Consider the following 13,307-nt stretch of genomic DNA (forward strand, 5'->3'; position numbering starts at 1 on the left):
TAAACGAGGAAGAATTGAGGGTCATGAGGCGATAGCAGATATAAGCGACAGCCAAGTACCTGATAAATTCGGCCACGAACATTCTCCAACATTTAAAGTAATGGTAGTCGGAGGAAGTGGCCCGAAGAGCCAATGACGCAGGGTGCGTCATGCATGGTCTGGGAACGATGTTGCCTCCGGTAGGGCTAGGTCATTATTTCCGGAGCAAACTGTCGCTGGTAACACGATGGGCACAAAGCCCCCTGAATCACCAGTTGAATTGCTGGCTGAGGTCTCTAAACGATCAACGACCAAAATTCTCGATCCAGGCTTTGTTGATGGCGATGAAGTCATCTAGACTTGGGTGGGCGGGAGGATCGCCGATCCGTCAGGTGGCGGTACGTACTTTGTCAACTTTGCTCCGCTGTGACGCTCAAACCACCCAACAACGGGAGGCTGCATCAACCGTAGGAGATACTCCGAAAGAAATGATGAGCGCGGCCAATGAACGCGGTCGGAAGGCCCGGGGAAGTATTAGGTGTTCCACGAATAACTGACACATTTAGAAGGGGAATCGAGATGCTGAAAGTGATTGTGGCTGGAGCTGGACTAATTAGGAACCATCCCTTGCTGGCTGCTTGTAAGCATCATCAAGCTGTTGACGTTGAGACATGGCTAGGCATCGAAGCCAAGCATTTAAACTAGAGATTAGTGATCAATTAAGATGGTGATCACCAAAACGGTGTCACGCTCAGAGCTGTTTCGCGACGTGGCATCCCTTTGTAGTACGGGACCCTGCATACAGGACAATCATATCGTTCGATCAAGAACCAGGAGGAAAGACATTTTGAATGAAAAGAATGCCCGCATGCGTTTATCGTCATGATGTCGTCTTCAGCTTCATCGGTTTGTACACTTGGATCGGCCATCGTTTGTGCACTTGTGCCTGATTTATCGGTCGTCTGCACACTGGGACCGGGTTTATCATTCGTCTCACGAGACGTCACCGTTGAAACCTTTTCGAGAATCGGACGTGGGTCGGCGTTGACGGTATGTACTGGTTCTGGAACAAGAGGACCTATGCAGATCGGACTAAGAATGTCAGATCCAGGAGCGGCCCGTAACAGCTCCGGCCGGGAGCATGAAAGCGGAGACTGAGCTTCCGATACCTTGGCCGGAAGTGGATGCACTCACCATTCACCGAACCCGGAGAGTGGAGTCTGAGCTTCAATGTCGGCGGTGGGATCGGGATTCACTTGTGGAATGACCGTTGAGGTTGTAACGGTGCTGAGCTTTCGGCGCGCATTGTCCAGTTGATTAGGTTGGGGATTGAAAACCTTCTCCGACGCTCTCCGCACGCTCATCCTGAAGCATGCTCTTTTCCAGTTAGCATTGGCCAATCTGACAGCGGAAGACGTACAGAGGGCCCATGATGATGATGAAGAGAAAAAGCACGAGCAGAATGATCCCGACTGGCTCCATTGCAGCGATAAACGAAAATGCGGTGTTTTGTGAGGGTTCAGTAGTCAAATAGACAAGCGCGAGAATTGCCTGATGATGGTCGCGACATGTGACTTTAGTTATAGCAATCGAGACTGATTAACATGCTTGCAGTGGCGGCTACAAGCCCAAGACCGGTTCTAGAACATCTGAATGATTGTTTGGTGCCGGGACGGAATATCGCAACGGCATGGCTGCACCAGCAGTTCCGGCCATTGATTGATGAGTATTTCGAGCCCGTGACAATGATTCAGCTTTAGAGCAGATGACGAGATGTTTATTGTCTTGGCGGAGCTTGGCAATCATTGCGAAGTTGATGTTGGTATCAGAAGGCTGAGGCTGCAAGGCCGCTAAGGTATCTTGGCTTTATCAGTGAGCGGGCGAGTCGACTTCAGCGAATTTGGAGGGCAGCCCGGGCAGGGCAGGGTACCATCGGTAGGAGCTGTAGTCTTCTACCGCAAGAGGAATAGAACAGACGAATAAGATGTTAGCATCTCTTTTCTCTTCTCCTACGTAAGTGCTATGAATACGAATAATAAGTACATTTTAATCCTGGTTCTTAAACGTCCAAGACTACGTAATTGCCGAATCTTATCTCACATATCGCGGAGACGGGAATCTGGGGATATTTTAGACCCTTGAACGTAGGAGTTGAAGACCGGCTCCCCGATGGAGAGACCCGCTTTTCCGATACCCTCGTTTCTCTGAGAATCTGATCTAAAAATGGCTTCAAGCTTAACCAGTACCGAGATGATAAACACGAAACGTTTGTGCGACTCTCTGAGCACTTGTGCGTCTCAAAAAATACCAGGAATAGCTGTTTTCAGCGTGGAATTATGTCATTGCCGTGTGCTCTATCTAGAGAACCAGGTTGGAGGACCCGGCAACGCCAAGAAGCAAGGACCGCCACTAGCGACTTTAAGCTCTCGAGATAAACTTGGCGCATCACCCCTTGTATATCCAATGATTCCCAGCGCAGATACAGATCCTGCTTGAACAAGGTTGCTTGAGTTCTATGGATTCCAACTTTGAGTTGATTTTAAACTCTGTAGGCTTCAAAGTACTCAGACTAGACATTGATCGCTCAAGTCACCAACGGGTGGCAATATCTTCAACAGAACCTCCAAACCGCCTCAACAATGCGGCTTAGGACGTCTCCGACGGATCGTCTTGGCATATTACTCTGAATGCCAATCATCTCCACATATAAAAATTCTCCTCCAAATAGAACTGTTTAACCTGAGCGCTCTTGGCGCAACCTTTGTTTCGCATGCATCTCCTGTGATGGTCACTCTTGGCACATCCACCATGATCCATCTCACGGTCCATCGGTGTCCTACTTGGAAGGTATCTTGATGTCTCCCCTGTGACGGTACACCTTAAAAGGGCTCCTCCCTCTCCTCTTTCTGAACTCCTCAACTCATTCCTCTTCATCAACTGTCAAAATGGGTCAGAACGAAGAAGAGAAGCCTCACATCTCGGGCCAAGCCAACTCTCCCATGTCGGCACCTGCTCATGCTCTTACCTTTGAGCAGGTCGCCCAGGAGCTGAACGGCAATCTCGATGATGGTCTTACTGAATCCGAGGCCAGACAGCGTCTCGAGATATATGGCCGAAACGAATTCGGTGAACAAGAAGGCGTTCAACCTCTCAAAATCTTTATCGGGCAGATCGCCAATGCCTTGACTCTAGTAAGTTACCTCACACAGGCTTCCTCAAGTATACTTGAAGAAGCTCAGAGACAACGGTAGAGTCGCTCATTTGCCCTTTGGGGTACAGGTTCTCATCCTTGCCATGGCTGCCTCTTTCGGAATCCAGTCTTGGATTGAAGGTGGTGTAGTAGCCGCCGTCATTGTCCTCAACATTGTCGTTGGTTTCCTCCAAGAGTTTCAAGCCGCCAAGACTATGGACTCTCTGCGTTCTCTCAGCTCTCCTACCGCCCACGCTGTCCGTAACGGTAACAACCAAGTCGTCGTGACTGCTGAGATTGTCCCTGGTGACATGGTTGAACTCAAGACTGGTGACACCATTCCTGCGGATATCCGTCTTGTAGAGGCTGTCAACTTTGAAACCAACGAAGCACTCCTCACTGGCGAGTCTCTGCCTGTTCGCAAAGAGATCAACAAGACCTTTCCACATGATACCGGCCCTGGCGACCGACTCAACGTTGCCTACAGCTCGTCTACTGTGACAAAGGGACGAGCCCGCGGCATTGTGTTCGCTACCGGTACATACACTGAGATTGGTCAGATTGCTGTTGCTCTCCGTGGCAAGTCTTCCAAGCGCCGACAGCCGAAGAGAGATGCCGAGGGCAACACCAACTTTGGCCGCTGGATGCAAGCTTGGACCTTGACCGGTTCTGATGCTGTTGGACGCTTCCTCGGTGTCAATGTCGGTACTCCTCTTCAGCGCAAGCTCTCCAAGCTGGCACTTATTCTTCTCGGAACGGCTATTGTGTGTGCTATTATTGTTCTGGCAGCCAATGATTTCAGGTCGCAGAGGGAAGTCATCATTTATGCCGTGGCAACTGGTCTCTCTATGATCCCAGCTTCTCTGATCGTTGTTCTCACCATTACTATGGCTGCTGGTACCAAGCGTATGGTCCAGAGAAATGTCATTGTCCGTAACCTCAAGAGTTTGGAAGCTCTGGGTGCTGTGACCAGTAAGTACCACTCAGTGTCATACAGACTTAGCTAACCTTTTAGACATTTGCTCTGACAAGACCGGAACCCTTACCCAAGGTACCATGATTGTCAAGAAGGCTTGGATTCCCGGACGCGGCACATACTCTGTTGGTGCTTCCAATGAGCCATTCAACCCTACCCTCGGAGATATCACCCTGACTGAAGACCAACCCAAGAACATTGACTTCCAGAATGAAAAGTCTGAAGGTACATCAATCGACCCCGCTTCCCAGCCTGCTCAAGACCCCAGTCTTGTCGAGTACCTCAATGTTGCTTCACTTGCCAACCTTGCCACTGTCCACGAGATTGAAGGCGAGTGGCATGCTCGTGGAGATCCAACAGAGATTGCTATGCAAGTATTTGCTTCTCGATTCAACTGGAACCGCATGCGATTGTCGTCTGGCGATAACCCGCGCTGGCACGAAGTTGCCGAATTCCCTTTCGATTCAGATGTCAAGAAGATGTCGGTCATTTTCCACGACAGCGAATCTCAGAAGCAATGGGTCTTTACCAAGGGTGCTGTTGAACGTGTCTTGACTTCTTGCCCTGTTTATGCCGCTGGTAACGAAATCCTCGAGTTCACCGATGATATCAAGGAAGATGTTTTGAGAAACATGGAGTCTCTGGCTCGCCTCGGTCTTCGTGTTCTTGCTCTCGCCAGTCGAACAGATATTCCCCATGTTGAGGACAATGAGGCTGAGCTTGACCGGGGACTCTTCGAGAAGGACCTTGTCTTCCGTGGTCTCATCGGCCTGTATGATCCTCCTCGCCCCGAATCTGCCCCATCCGTCCGAAAATGCCACGAAGCGGGCGTGAGCGTCCACATGCTTACTGGTGACCACCCTGAAACAGCTCGTGCTATCGCTCTCGAAGTTGGTATTCTCCCTGCCAAGATGTCTGAGATCCCCAAGGATGTTTCCAAGGTAATGGTCATGGCTGCTTCAGAGTTTGACAAGCTGTCCGATGATGAGATCGATCAGCTTCCCCTTTTGCCTCTTGTCGTCGCTCGTTGTGCCCCCCAGACCAAGGTCCGTATGATTGAAGCTCTCCATCGACGCAAGGCTTTCGTCGCCATGACCGGTGATGGTGTCAATGACTCGCCGAGTTTGAAGCGATCAGACGTGGGTATTGCCATGGGACAGGCTGGATCTGATGTTGCCAAGGAAGCGTCCGACATTGTCTTGACTGATGACAACTTTGCTTCTATTCTGAATGCTGTTGAAGAAGGCCGAAGAATGTTTGACAACATTCAGAAGTTTATTCTGCACGTTTTGGCTGAGAATATTGCCCAAGCCTGTACACTCCTGATCGGTCTTGCTTTCAAGGATAAGGATAATCTGTCGGTTTTCCCTCTCGCACCAGTTGAGATTCTCTGGATTATCATGATCACATCTGGTATGCCTGATATGGGTCTCGGCTTTGAGATTGCCGCTCCAGATATCATGCAGCGTCCTCCTCAAAACGTATGTGTCCCTTCTTCGGGTTCCCTTCTCATGATTCCCACTAACCCGTCTGCCTGTAGTTGAAGCAAGGTGTCTTTACCCCTGAACTGATGCTCGACATGGTCGTCTACGGTCTCTGGATGTCAGCCCTTTGCCTCGCCTCATTCGTCCTCGTGCTGTACGGCTTCGGCAATGGTGCTGCTGACATTGGGGAGAACTGCAACAACACGTACAGCGAAGACTGCAAGGTCATTTTCCGTGCTCGTTCAACAACATTTGCATGCCTGACCTGGTTCGCCCTGTTCCTTGCTTGGGAGATGATCAACATGAGAAGGTCTTTCTTCCGAATGCAACCCAAGAGCAAGAAGTATTTCACCCAGTGGATGTATGACGTCTGGAGGAACCCCTTCCTGTTCTGGGCCATTATTGCTGGCTTTGTCACCATGTTCCCTATTATCTATATTCCTGGACTCAACACTGTCGTCTTCAAGCATGCTCCCATCTCTTGGGAATGGGGTATTGTTTTTGTCGAGGCTGTGCTCTTCTTCCTCGGTATTGAATCTTGGAAATGGGCTAAGCGTATCTATTTCCGTCGCCAGGCTCGTAAGTCTACGGGCGGTGTTTCTGATCTGGAGACTCGTGTCTTTGGCAAGTATTACAGCATGGGTGGAAGCCGTGATGAGGAGAGTGGCCACAATGAGAAGAGCTCCGATTAGCTGGATGATAGGTGTTGCTGATCTAGAGATGGTCGGTAAGTATGTTGTCATTAGGTAGGTCACTGCAAGCGTGTGATCGTTAGTTAGTTAAATTGATACTAGTTAGCGAACTTCTTTATAATCCAGTCTTGTTAGGTGAAGTCTTGACGAAGTAGTTCCTACAAGCCCACGAGCTACCAGTGGTGAGTGAAGCAATTGCCCAAACTGCTAGGCCTGGCTGGGTCACTCACAAGTGTTTGGAAGTACGAGGGAGAACACCTCGATCCATGGGAGATGCTCACAAACCAAGTATTGATTGCATGATCTTGCCAGTGCCAGCAGCCGTCACTGATAAATAGGTTCCACTCTGATTCACGGCGCTTGCTTCACGATGCTTCTTTGCCCTCCTGAATCATCCTCTCTTCTTCCTCTCACTCCTTTCGCTTCATCCTCATTTGATCTTTGTGCAGTACTACAAAGGCATTATCTATTGCCATTTCGGCACCTGCACCTGATTGTACTTATTTATCATCTTCTTTATCAGGTATGTTCACCTACCGCTCCAACATTCACCGACACTGACATTAACAGAAGTACGCGATCATTTATTCCTGTAAAACTGAGCAAGATGAGCTACTTGTCTGGAAGCAACACGAAGGCATCAAACGGGCTGGAAATCGTCTCCCAAGATGAGGCTTTTCGTCGACTCGGTCCAGAAGGACGCCGCATAATGGTCACTGCGGCTCAACACAGCATCGATACGTATAAAGAATACGCATCCAGAAACCTTGCTGAGACAGCTTACGACCACATTCCGCTGAGACGTAAGGAGTAATGGCGGGGAACTTGACGGTTCATCTGCTAACAAAAGTTCAGGCAATGTCAATGCCGACAAGATTTCCACCACCAAATCTTCGCAAGATGTGGACAATGTTCGAAAAATCGGGCGGCTGATGGAGCGAGTTGAGGTGTTGGAGGCCGAGAATCGTGCTTTGAAGAAAAAGAACGCCGAGTTCGAGGATAAAAATCGGTCTTTGAAGAGAAAGAACACCGAGTTCGAAGATAAGCAGGCAAAGATGGCGAAGCTGCTTGCAGATGATTGAGAACAACTCACAACTCACCTGTTTAGTTGGCGTGCTTTGGACTGCATTATCTGGACCTGCTGGCAATTGCATGCCGCTGATTTATGCTGGCATGCGCGGTTTACAAGATCTAGACCAAGCAGGATCAATATCGTTTCATCTCATCGTAGAGATGGCCAATCAACCAAGTTTGAGTGGTTTTTCGAATGACGAACGAGGTTGCATCGCATCCAACCATTCCCCTCTAACCATTCGGCTGTGTGACGACCCCTTCATCGTGAAAATGACGTAGAGGCCGGCAATTTCATATACGATCAACAAGATCAGATAATCTGGAATTCTCGTATATACAGTACCAACTCATGTTTACAATATCTAACTGTGATAGCAATATGACTGTGATAACAAATATAAATCGCAGAACTCGTTTCATGCATTCACGTGCGTAATCTCACGATATTCCAGATGTTTCTTGCATCAAAGAGGGTGTACTAGAAATCGGACGACAAGGGTATTCCCAGTCACAACCGTTATGTACGACCAAAAACCCCCGACTGAAAAGGTTAGAATAACGGGATTAACAGCGACTCCCTTATTGTCTTCACAAAAGTCATCGTCCATTCAGCATCACACGCCATTAACCAAGGCTTGGTACGTACCCAGCCCCTCCAAATCCTGGGGTCTCAGGCCACTGCGTCATTGGATCTTATAGGGCCCCCCCGCCTCTTTTCACTGATGATCTGCTCACGAGCACAGGGTTTCATCTTTCAACCTGATCTCGCGACTACATCACAGGCAAACACCACGTTCAGAACGCACAATATCTCAGATACAACGCCTTGGGCTTGAGCTCTGGCTTTAACCCTTTCAACTCAAGCTTCCGACTATACCAAAATGGCTTCTGCTGTTGATTCTCCCCCGGCGCACTCGCCTCCTGCCCATCCTCCTCAACGACCTCGAGGTGAGTTGCCTGAGACTATTTGTGACCTCTCTAACAGTTCCAGGCATCCTCAAGAACTCGTATCAGAAATCTCCTCCCACCTCGCCGAACCACGATCAACCTGCCAGCGATAAGGAGCTCACCATCGCCAACACTCAGATCAACGCTGGTCACCGACGTTCTTCCTCTGGAGCTCGTCCCTCTGGATCCCGCCGACAATCAGGCGCCAATAGTTCCATCGGAGACGTTCTCGAACCCTCGCAGCGACTCAAGTGGGACGAGGCAAACCTCTACCTCACGGAGCAGGAGCGCTCCTCTACCATGAAGATCACGGAACCAAAGACTCCCTATGCCAAACACTACGACCCCGCCGAAGACCCGTCGGACGAAGACGAGGATCCTCTGGCGGACGCTGGTGCTCGTCTTAAGAATTCACGTCCAAGCCGTGAAGATGACATTCCGGGCCTTTCGCTGGGCGAGCCGGAAGAGGAGATCCCGGAAGCGGGCGCGCCGTCACCCCGCAGCGAAAAGAGCGTCCACGTCGACGACGAGAGCAGCATCGGGCACAACGCGGAGGAGGAGCTGGCGGGCATGTCTCCAGAGGAGCGTGAGAAGCACAGAAAGTTTGAACAGCTCCGAAAGAGACACTACGAAATGAAAAATGTGGCCCAGCTCCTGGGCCACCCCGAGACGCTCCCGGATGAGGATGAGGATGACGAGGGTGAGGTGCCGCCTCTGCCACAGGTACCGCGCGTGCCCAACGGCACTGCGTAGGGTGCTGGGGAGACATGATGAGGGCTGTGAACTGGCTAGGGCATTAGGATGGAGTTTTGAGGATATCATTATTGGGCGTTGGCAGAGGAGGAGTGTGTTATCTGATTACTCGCTCGCTTTCAAGATTCTGATGGAGACCAAGGGCACATAGTCTTATTGGTAGAGGACATGTTTCATTTCCTAATATTTACGGTTATCACTCGTATTGTCGTTCGTGGTGTTATGAGATTTGTCGATGTTCACAGTAATCCCTTTCTTGCCAATTCAATCTTTCGAGCTGTTTCACCAGGCCGAAATCCACCACGAGAGACGCAGAGACGTTGTCCCTCAGCTAATTCGAACTTTTCTTGTTGAGCATCCCAGGCGCAGGGACAATGGTGAGGAAAGTGGACGCAAGCGAGGGTATCGGGGCAGAGGTATTTGTCGCAGACAGCTGAACATGTTAGCAATGTCAGAAAGTTGTAGGTATACTTACAGTTCTCGTAATTCTGCTTGTAGTGGTTCGCATCGCTTGGGTTGTTTTGCTGTTGCGCTTGATGATGTTCGTGGCCTCCTTGCTGGTTAAACATTTGATCAAAGAAGCCACCGAATTGGGCATTGACCAATGTCAAAAGAGACAGAACAGCAAAAAGGTACCGCATTTTGTTGATGATTCTACAGAGCAGTGTTGATGTTGCAGCTGAGTTTAGGGAAGCTGTCCACAACCTTATCGATAAGCGATGACTAAGCGCAAAAACTCCATCAATTGAGGATCAAGCGTTGCTAACCTCACTCAGCCCATATCGTCACAAATCGCCGGCATGAGGTTCCTCACGATGCAGCGGCCAATATTGGCTGCTGTGGCCAGTCTAGCGAGGCCGGCTTTCACACCTGTCGCTCCTCTGGGTGTCCAACTGGCCAATTCGCTCGTCCAAGGTCATCGATTTGCCTCGGTCAAGTCACAGGGAGCATACAAGAAGAAGCCCAAGAGGGGTATTCCAAAGAAGCTCGGTGCAAAGCGTACAGGAGGTAGGTTCCTCTTTGAATGAGCTGGACTGGGCTGACCTTTAGATCAATTCGTCATTCCTGGAAACATCCTCTACAAACAGCGCGGTACGCATTGGTGGCCTGGAGAGAATTGCATCATGGGTCGAGACCACACCATTCACGCAATGGCAACCGGATATGTCAAATACTACCGCGATCCCTCGCTACATCCCGACCGCAAATACATCGGTGTAGTCTTTGACAAGAACGACACACTACCATATCCCGCTCACGCCCAACGCAAGCGAAAACTAAACATGACCGCCTTCCCCATCAAAGAGGTCGCCGCGCAGCCCGAGATCTCGCCGTCCGGAATCCCCTTCCAGGTCAACCGTGTGGAAGCAGGCGAGCCAGACAGATTGCTCAAGCTGCGAAAGGACTACAGTTATCGAGAAGACAACTGGGCTATTGGAAAGCTGGCCAAGACGACGGGCCTCAAGACCAAGCGATTCAGGACACGAAAGCAGTGGTTCAGACATAGACGATGGAGGAGAGAGAGGGAACTTGAGGGACAGAGAAAGGCGGAGCAGAAGAGGGCTGAGAGCGGCGGGGAGATTAAGGCTGTCAAGGTGCTTAGCCAGAAGCAAGCCAAGAAGGCGAAAAAGGCATCAAAGAAGAAATAGTGGTCAGATGCGATGGAAAGGCTGTAGAATAGGTGGACAATTGTATGTATAGCTGTACATTATGAGACATGTCGAAATCAGAAGCTGCAGTGGAGTGAATTGAAAATAGATCATTTGTAATGCTCAAACGGTTCATATGCAGTGTTAGTGATATATTCGCTGGCGGAGGTCGTTTTGGGGAACTTTTGGGGGTATCTCTCACCTTAATTCTGCAGCGAGGTACATCCTGCCCCTAACCGCGCTATAACCTCATTCGCGTCGGCGCGTCCAATTCACTTTCATCATCAGCTCACTCACCTCATCGATTCATTTCATTTGTGCGACCCGACTTGAGGGCTTCTTATTCGTTCCTTAGTCTCTTTTTCAGTCCGTCTCTCACCCCCATGAGATTTTCAACCTGCAGCCAGTCCTTGATCCTATAATGTCCAGCAATGCAGACCCTACAATCGTAAAGAGCACAGGCTTTAAACCGTGGAATTCAGTCAAAGCCAACGTCAACATCCCGGAACCTTCACGTATTGTCAGCGACATTGTCGGAAGCGCAGCAGTCAAAGCTTCAGCGGCTGGTATCCTATCGAGCAACCCTCGAATTCAAGCAGCTCAGTCTGAATGGGAACGTAGACAGGGTATGTCTTTTCTACCTTAGACGCCGTTCATTTCTGACATGACCAGCACAATACTTCCAACAGTCACCTGCATCGTCTCAAGTGATGTCTCGAAAGAGAAACACGCCCCCAGACTTTTCACATTCAGACTTTTCATCCGTTCTCCCCAAAAGGACTCCCGCTGATTACGCCCGTATCCGCGAAGCTCGTCGCTTTACGGAAGCCGAGGTCGCGAGACAACTGGCAGATATCAACGGGGCGGCTATCAAGAAGAGCGCCATGCATCATTCATCTCAATCTGCCGTGGTCGCTCTCACTGGGGCCGAGTTGCTCAAAAAGTACACAGGCCAAGGGACACCATCGCCAACACCTGGACCAGCAAGATCACCGGATATTCTTGCACCTGAGCCTCGATTGGAGGCAATTATCATGGCTGAACCCGGCCGAGCCTACTCTGTATATCCAAGTAGGTAGTCCAAATCACTGCATCGAGCTGCTCTAACATACTCAGTCCCCGAAGGTGGTGCTACCTCTGCTCGTGGGGCACTCATTCCGGCAAACTACAAACTCCACGACGACCCTGTACTTCCATACATATGTCCTGTGCGAGATTGCCGCCGCGTGTTTGGCAAACTGATTGGTCTTGGTGGACATTTCGGTGCTGGCCATTGCTCAACGACATTCAATGACAACGGAGATGGCACATTGACCAAGGTCGGTAACTATCAGAAGGATGGTCCTGGAGGTACACCTGGAATCGTTGTTTCCAGAAACCCACTTCCTCCTGACGCACCACCTCCAGTCGACCCAGGGTTGTCGGTATTCGCCTCATTTCAGCAAAACCGAGTGTCTCGGGCTGCCGAACAGGAGAGGAAGACGACACGCTCACAGGATTCTCCCTACCGGCCAGCTGTGCAAGAATCGGAGGTTAAGCAATATCTCCACCAACACCTCAGTCCAGCCCAAAAGTCTCATCAACGAGAGGACATCAATTTCATGCTAACGTTGCCTCGCATACGTGAGCTGCCTGAGGGTTGGAAGCATACCCACCGGGGAAGCAATCTGGACATCACTCATTATTCCTGTGCAGTGGCATACCTCGTAGGCACATGTGTGGTTGGCAGCGAGCAGTGCACAGCTAATACCACCCGACCATCCGCAAGACTATCGCAGCCCTGCGTACGCCTCCCGATCGGCATGTCTGCGACAGCGAAGCAGGCATTTTCTGCTCTAGAATCTTGCGTGGGGTGTAGATACTGGTGTCATCTGCAGCGACGCTCAAACGGCTGTGACTGGTGTCCTGAGCCAAAACTTGGACGAGGGTCTGCTTCATCTCGATCTTCTTCCTCGGAACTGAATCCTCCGATGGATCTCGACGATTCTGAAGGTGTTGACACCATGACCGAAGTCCAGCCAAAGCGGAAAAAAAGACGCTCCTCTGGGAATGACGTTGCCATCAGAGACCAAACAGTCGCCACGGGCAGACCTGAGATGGGCGTTGAATTGGAAATGGAGGATTGGGAGGTCGCTCCGGGAAGGATAAAGGATGAATCTTCAGACAGTGAGTCTCCCGTTGTCTGTGAGGCCCAGCTAACATATCAGACGTCGCCTATTCCAACTCGTACCTCACCAGTGGTCAACCAGTCGCCGTTTCAGAGGACGTCAGCTTCAACGTTATAGTCCTCAAACCCGGCAGCGCTAACCATTGGGCTGTTGAAGACGACAAATTGCGGACATGCTCCGTCGCCTCAGGAAAGATTCGGGTCACCATGAACGAAAAGACGTTCAATCTTGGCCCCAACGGCATGTTTGTTGTTAGACCCGGCCAGACGTGCAAGATCGAGAATCGACTCTACATAGATTCTGTGGTGCACTGCACTACTATTGGGGATTTTTCACTGCAGTAAAGGCGCTTGCTCGGATACACATCTTCATCGGAGTTGAGGGCGCATTCGGC

At 50.3% G+C, this 13,307-nt stretch overlaps 7 protein-coding genes across 7 annotated transcripts; 5 read left to right on the top strand and 2 right to left on the bottom strand.

Moving 5' to 3' along the window:
- Positions 1-710: 710 nt before the first annotated feature.
- FPRO_10386 (uncharacterized protein) lies at positions 711-1,410 on the bottom strand (the record flags this gene model as incomplete). The annotated part of the gene is made up of 3 exons (XM_031231345.1): positions 711-1,071; positions 1,174-1,356; positions 1,400-1,410. The coding sequence occupies 3 exons, from the start codon at positions 1,408-1,410 to the stop codon at positions 711-713; spliced, it is 555 nt and encodes a 184-aa protein (XP_031081391.1).
- Positions 1,411-2,924: 1,514 nt separating this feature from the next.
- Positions 2,925-6,321, top strand: FPRO_10387 (putative ENA5-Plasma membrane P-type ATPase involved in Na+ and Li+ efflux; the record flags this gene model as incomplete). Its single annotated transcript, XM_031231346.1, has 4 exons — positions 2,925-3,170; positions 3,259-4,141; positions 4,185-5,626; positions 5,686-6,321. The coding sequence occupies 4 exons, from the start codon at positions 2,925-2,927 to the stop codon at positions 6,319-6,321; spliced, it is 3,207 nt and encodes a 1,068-aa protein (XP_031081392.1).
- A 607-nt stretch (positions 6,322-6,928) lies between these two features.
- FPRO_10388 (uncharacterized protein) lies at positions 6,929-7,403 on the top strand (the record flags this gene model as incomplete). The annotated part of the gene is made up of 2 exons (XM_031231347.1): positions 6,929-7,124; positions 7,177-7,403. 2 exons carry the CDS (start codon positions 6,929-6,931, stop codon positions 7,401-7,403), a joined length of 423 nt encoding a protein of 140 aa, XP_031081393.1.
- Positions 7,404-8,276: 873 nt separating this feature from the next.
- Positions 8,277-9,096, top strand: FPRO_10389 (uncharacterized protein; the record flags this gene model as incomplete). Its single annotated transcript, XM_031231348.1, has 2 exons — positions 8,277-8,343; positions 8,387-9,096. 2 exons carry the CDS (start codon positions 8,277-8,279, stop codon positions 9,094-9,096), a joined length of 777 nt encoding a protein of 258 aa, XP_031081394.1.
- A 239-nt stretch (positions 9,097-9,335) lies between these two features.
- Positions 9,336-9,737, bottom strand: FPRO_10390 (Long chronological lifespan protein 2; the record flags this gene model as incomplete). The annotated part of the gene is made up of 2 exons (XM_031231349.1): positions 9,336-9,529; positions 9,572-9,737. 2 exons carry the CDS (start codon positions 9,735-9,737, stop codon positions 9,336-9,338), a joined length of 360 nt encoding a protein of 119 aa, XP_031081395.1.
- A 174-nt stretch (positions 9,738-9,911) lies between these two features.
- FPRO_10391 (uncharacterized protein) lies at positions 9,912-10,745 on the top strand (the record flags this gene model as incomplete). Its single annotated transcript, XM_031231351.1, has 2 exons — positions 9,912-10,104; positions 10,147-10,745. 2 exons carry the CDS (start codon positions 9,912-9,914, stop codon positions 10,743-10,745), a joined length of 792 nt encoding a protein of 263 aa, XP_031081396.1.
- A 421-nt stretch (positions 10,746-11,166) lies between these two features.
- On the top strand, positions 11,167-13,257 carry FPRO_10392 (uncharacterized protein; the record flags this gene model as incomplete). Its single annotated transcript, XM_031231352.1, has 4 exons — positions 11,167-11,371; positions 11,418-11,816; positions 11,862-12,911; positions 12,953-13,257. The coding sequence occupies 4 exons, from the start codon at positions 11,167-11,169 to the stop codon at positions 13,255-13,257; spliced, it is 1,959 nt and encodes a 652-aa protein (XP_031081397.1).
- Between the last annotated feature and the right edge of the window lie 50 nt (positions 13,258-13,307).

The sequence above is a fragment of the Fusarium proliferatum genome (assembly GCF_900067095.1).
Source record: "Fusarium proliferatum ET1 genome assembly, contig: FPRO_scaffold005, whole genome shotgun sequence".
NCBI classification, from domain to species: domain Eukaryota; kingdom Fungi; phylum Ascomycota; class Sordariomycetes; order Hypocreales; family Nectriaceae; genus Fusarium; species Fusarium proliferatum.